At 28.5% G+C, this 6,357-nt stretch overlaps 1 protein-coding gene across 1 annotated transcript; it reads left to right on the top strand.

Annotated features, from left to right (window-relative positions):
* Positions 1-235: 235 nt before the first annotated feature.
* Positions 236-1,285, top strand: LOC111686004 (putative phosphatidate phosphatase). The gene has a single exon (XM_023448297.2). It carries the CDS (start codon positions 335-337, stop codon positions 1,271-1,273), a length of 939 nt encoding a protein of 312 aa, XP_023304065.2. The 5' UTR covers positions 236-334; the 3' UTR covers positions 1,274-1,285.
* The last annotated feature ends 5,072 nt before the right edge of the window (positions 1,286-6,357 follow it).

Genomic DNA, 6,357 nt, shown 5'->3' with positions numbered 1-6,357 from the left:
AGATTTATATAAACAAGTATGCAAACGAAAGACGAGTGACTATTTTTTTAAATATTGATGAATAGAAATCTTAAATTGTATGAATAACATTAAAAGAAAGAAGACAGACAGACGACTATATGTTTAAAGATGTTTATATATTTTTTGAAATATTTTTTTTACGTGGCTAAGACATGTTAAAGAAATTGTACAATAAACTAGTTTAAAACAAACATTTCAACGAAAAACACGGTATATTTTTTTGGGGATAAACGAAACGATCGAATTGAAAAAAATAAACGAAAAATATTAAACAAAATAGTGCAACCAAATCTTGACAAAATTATAAACCAACATGTGTTCTAATCCCAATACCCGCCTTTTAATGCGGCTTATAATAGACGTTTTACTCTTAACTAGTGTTTATTGTGTGGCCTTGGTGATTTTACCACAAATAATGAAAACTCATCAACGTGGTTTCTTTTGCGGCGATGAATCCCTTTTGTATCCTTATAAACAAGAGACACTGTTAAAACGTCTTCATATCACCATACTGGTAATTGCTATACCTGCTGCCTTAGTGTTGTGTATAGAAATGTTACGTGTTGCATTTCCGGCTGATAAAACAACTTCCACTGCTAGCAGTCTCGTGCCAAAATCACCTCAACAATATGTATTTGTAGGTGTACGCATACCCACCTTTGTCAGTGAGTGTTATAATACCATGGGTGTCTACCTGTTTGGCTTGGCTTTAGTGTTAATAGTTACGAATTTATCAAAAGGATTTACTGGTCGTTTAGCACCCTATTTCTTTGAAGTGTGTCAGCCTATTTTGCCAACAAATGAAACAGCTTGTTTGTCCAATGATCATTTTGGTCGCTATATAGAAAATTATAGCTGTAGTTCTTTAACCTCTACAGCTCATCTACTAACCGTTATGCGTCAATCATTTCCCAGTGCTCATGCTTCCACCACCGCCTATGCCATGTTATTTTTAACCATATATTTACAGGCTCGTTTGCAGACTGGTTGGTTAAAGTTATGGCGCACGCTCTTGCAGATTGCCGCCCTTATGATTTCTTTGTTAGTTTCATTTGAACGTTTAAGTTCTTATCGTCATCATTGGACTGATGTTTTATTTGGCCTATTGATAGGCTATACCATGGCCTTGTTTATGACCAATTTGGTTTCACAATTCTTTAAGAAAGTTCCCGTTAAAGTACGTCGTATACGTGAAGATGCTTCGAATATTTATGGTTATTATACCGTTATGCCGAGACCAAGATGTTATTAAGTTTTTAGTTTATTGAGAGTTTATGTTAGAGTTGTAAGTTTATTTATAGTTTTTAGTTTTACAAAAGTAAATAAAGAAAATTTGTAAAAGATTTATCTGGTTGACTTTTAATGTAAGATCTTAACAACGAAGATCAAAATAATGATCTGAAAAGTTATGTCTTTGGAATGGAAGTGCATCTTGGTAACTATAAGAAGGAATGTTTTATAATCTCTTTGAAATAAAGGAAACCTTAAACATGAATTTTAAACTTTGGAGATCTAGAATAAAAGATGTATTTGTAATACTGGGAGTTCAAAGCGGAGTGTAGGAGCTACAGCAACAAAAGAGAGGTATATTTCTCCAGATCTAATTGAAATCTAACTAACTGACCAACTAACTATTAACTAACTAACTAACTGACCAACTAACTATTAACTAACTAACTAACTAACTAACTATCTAACTAACTAACTAACTAACTACCTAACTATCTTTCTGTCTATCTATCTATCTATCTATCAATCTATCTATCTATCTATCTATCTATCTATCTATCTATCTATCTATCTATCTATATATATATATATATATATATATATTTATATATATATATATATATATATAATATTTATATTTTATATATATATATATATATTATATATATATATATTATATATATATATATATATATATATATATATATATATATATATATATTATATATATATATATATAATATATATATATATATATATATTATATATAATATATATATATATATATATATATATATATATATATATATATATATATATATATATATATATATCTATCTATCTATCTATCTATCTATCTATCTATCTATCGATCTATTTAACTATCTGTTTGTTTGTTTGTCTGTCTGTAGTCCTGACTAGCTGTCTTCATTCTTTCCGCCCGTTTTTCTGGGTGTCTTTTTTGTCTTCTGTCTCTTTTTGCCTGTTTGTCTGAATAACTGTCTTCTTTCTGTCCTTCTGGCTGTCTTCTTTCTGTCTGTCCGTCCGTATTCTTTATAAATGTTTTTTATTTCTATCTTTTCTAAACTTAGTCATGAAGGTATTTTAAGTCACTCACATAAAAACATACCTTTAAATATCTGATAAACCCATCCAAAACATAATCTCTTGCAACACATCTAGCTACATACATGTTAATATAAAATATTTATTTGACTGCAGATGACGTTTAAACTATAAAATTGAATTATTATTTAATAATCTTTTGTGTAATAATACATTTTTATATAAAGTTTCTTTTCCTCCTCCATCCAATTGGGATGATGTAAAAAAAACCCAAAAAAAACATATCTTTATCTATCTGTGTTGGTTTGACACTCTTAATGACTTCATATTAATTCTTGTGGTCATTTCAATTTTTTTTAAACAAACATTTTTTAACACATTATTTAATAAATATATTTTTTATATTATTGTTAAGTGCGTCTGTCTTATTTTTTATCTATGTCATTGTAGTATTAATAATCATTATTGTCATTATTAAAATATGTATTACAACTTGTTTTTTTTTTTCTATTAATTTATTTATTTTGTTTGTACATAAAATTTATTTCCCCTAAGTTGTTGTTAAACTAAATACATACAACAACAAGTTATTACGTAAAAAAACTTTTTGAAACAAAAACTCCAAAATAATACCAAATATTTGAAAACGTGACTAAAATCTATAAAGAATATTTTTTTCTTTGGTTGCAATATATAATTTGTATGTGTTGGGCTTTATTACTTCAAACTTTTTTATTTATTTTTATTAGTTTTTTGCTGTTTTTTTGGGTTTTGACGATCATATTTCTGTAACGTTGTATAGTTCATGCAATTTATGTAAAAATTTTCGGTTTTTATAACAGAAAGTTATAATAGTTTTTTCGCTATTATTTAGTTCCTGTATTTGAAGTAGCAGATAGAGGTTTAAAAAAAGAGGTGTTAAAAGCAAGTAAGCTTTTTTATCTTATTTGTATCTGTTTTAAAGGAGAAGGATAGACGGAGACAGACAGACAGACAGACAGACGGACATACAGAATTTAGATTATCGATGTGAACATACATATGAATAAACCAATATAATTGGTTATGATTAGCTTATTTCCCGATCAGTTGTCACATTTCACTTTAAAAAATATCGATAGCTTAGAAAACCGCCACTTTTGGACATTGGCGATTATCATCAGATGCAGTCTTCAGATCACTTTAATTACGCCTTACAAATTCTGAGATTTTAAATTAATAGCCAACACATGCTAGATAGATAGATAGATAGATAGATAGATAGATAGATAGATAGATAGATAGATAGATAGATAGACAGATAGATAGATAGATAGATAGATAGATAGATAGATAGATAGATAGATAGATAGATAGATAGATAGATAGATAGATAGATAGACAGACAGACAGACAGAAGGAAGGCCGTTATAATTTTGAAACTAAACTTTCCAATGATTACACTCCTTCAATTCTCTGCTTTTAATGGATCTTTATAAAATATTTTCACATGTTTATTGTCATCGTTGAGTACCAGTTGTTTAGTACTTGCAGTCCGTCCGTCTCTCAACTCATATAAATAGTCGTTTTCTACAACTTCTTCTTTTGTTGCTTATTCAGGGTCATCAAATGTTAAGTGGGTCTTCCTAAGACGCCAACAACAACAACAAAAATAACAATACATAAATTTTCAGATGCTGCCAAAGAGTTACATGCCAAGACATCAACAACAATAACAAATAAATATAAAAAGACACACACGCTCGATTGTCCACATTTTTACAATAAATATATTCAACTTGTATTGTTTTTATGAAATTAATAATTTCACAGCTTATTTTAAATTAATTAACAGAAGACAACAATAATTAACTTAAGAATGTTTTACTATTGTTGTGTATTCAAATAAAAAGCTTTTTCTTGATAATCTTGTTTGAAAAGCTTGTGGAAGTAAGTATTCTTTTGTTTTTGTACAATTGAGTTAAAATCAATGCAAAAGCTTTTATTTTAATTTGAGTGATCTTTGTTGTAGTATGGAAGAAAAAGCTTACAATACACAAGAATGTTAGTGAGGAAGTATTATGAAGGGAATTCTGATTAATCTACACCGTTTACCAAAAGCAATGATAATAAGAATCAACAACAAACATACTTATCTATATAGTCTAAACTACAGACAGATCATTGGAATTTGTAACTTTAGAAGTATAACATCTACGTTGACTATAGAATGATTTACATTCTAAAAACTGATCTAAAGTCTTAACTATAAACTGATATAGTCTAAACTTTAAACTGATCTATAGTCTGAACTATAGACTGATCTATAGTTCAACTATAGACTTATCAAAAGTTTCAACTATAGACTTATCAAAAGTTTCAACTATAGACTAAGCTATTGTCTCAACTATAGTCTGAGCTATAGTCCCAACTATAGACTGATCTTTAGTCTCATCTATAGAATGATCTATAGTCTTAACTATAGACTGATCTATAGTCTCAACTATAGAGTGAACTATAGTATCACCTATAATGATCTATAGTCACAACTATATACTAATCTGTAGTCTAAAACTATACTCTGAGCTATAGTATCAACTATTGAGAGATCTCATCTATGTACTGATCTATAGTCTCAACTATATAGTGATTTATAGTCCCAACTATAGAGTGATCTAAACTATAGAGTGATGACTGATATATAGTCTCAACTATAGACTGATCTATAGTATCAACTATAGAATGATCTATAGTCTCAACTATAGACTAACCTACAGTCTCAACTATAGACTGATCTATAGTCTCAACTATATAGTGATCTATAGACTCAACTATAGAGTGATCTATATTCTCAACTATAGAGTGATCTATAGTCTCAACTATAGTCTGAGCTATAGTCTCAACTGTAGAGTAATCTACAGTCTCATCTACAAACTGATCTATAGTCCCAACTATAGACTGATCTTTAGTCTCAACTATAGTCTATTCTTAAGTTTTAACTATAGACTGATCTATAGTATTAACTATAGACTGATCTATAGTCTCAACTATAGACTCATCCATAGTATCAACTATAAACTGATCTGTAATCTCAACTATAGACAGATCTATAGTCTCTACTATAGACTGGTCTATAGTCTCATCTATAATCTGAGCTATAGTCTCAACTATAGGCTGGTCTATATTCTCATCTATAGAATAATCTATAGTCTGAACTATAGACTGATCTATAGTATCGACTATAGACTAATCTATAGGCTCAACTATACACTCATCTATAGTATCAACTAGAGACTGATCTGTAAACTGAACTATAGTCTAAGCTATAGTCTCAACTATTGACTGATAAATCAGACTATAGATCTATCTATCACCCTAGAAACAGTGTTTCGATATTTATTAAACAACAACCTTCTCCAGACACAATTCATTACCCACCTTAATTCAATTGTCATTAGGCGACAATGCAACAGTCATGACCGCTAACAACTACACTTGTTTATTTGTGTACTTATTGTATATAATATTTATTTATTATTTATTCTATAACTAAAACTCATCATTGATTTTTACGGTTTTAATTTAATTTTGAGTTGACAAAAAAAATAAGTAAAGAGGGCAAAAATGTTACTCTCACTGATTAATAGATGTATATGTGTGTACGAGAAGTGATGGTTAATTAAGGGCCGTAGGTAACAAAGGTACTAAAAAGGGTACTGAAAGTAAATAGCTATTACGAAGATTTTCCATTTTTGTTAAAGATGAGATGAAAAATATTTCTTTAGTTTAATGAAAATTTTTTGAGTTTGGCGATAGAAAGTACATGATGGAATAATTAAAAAAACTGGAAAGTAATGAGTACATATTACTGAGTAATGTAAGAAGTAATGAGTATAAGTAAAGACAATCTTGAAAAGTTAAAATTTTGATAATTGGAAAGACTACACATTTCTTTGCATAATATTATTAAATAAAATTTGTTTAAGTACATATTAAGAAAAAAACTAAACTAGTACTTTATTTTCAAAAAAGTACTTTATTAAGAAAAAGTACTAAACTAGT

This window comes from Lucilia cuprina, chromosome 5 (genome assembly GCF_022045245.1).
Source record: "Lucilia cuprina isolate Lc7/37 chromosome 5, ASM2204524v1, whole genome shotgun sequence".
NCBI classification, from domain to species: Eukaryota; Metazoa; Arthropoda; class Insecta; order Diptera; family Calliphoridae; genus Lucilia; species Lucilia cuprina.
This window is presented reverse-complemented; position numbering and strand designations above follow the sequence as displayed.

Bases quoted from the DNA above. Each gene is read 5' to 3' on its own strand.
- LOC111686004 (XM_023448297.2), top strand. From the start codon at position 335: ATGTGTTCTAATCCCAATACCCGCCTTTTAATGCGGCTTATAATAGAC.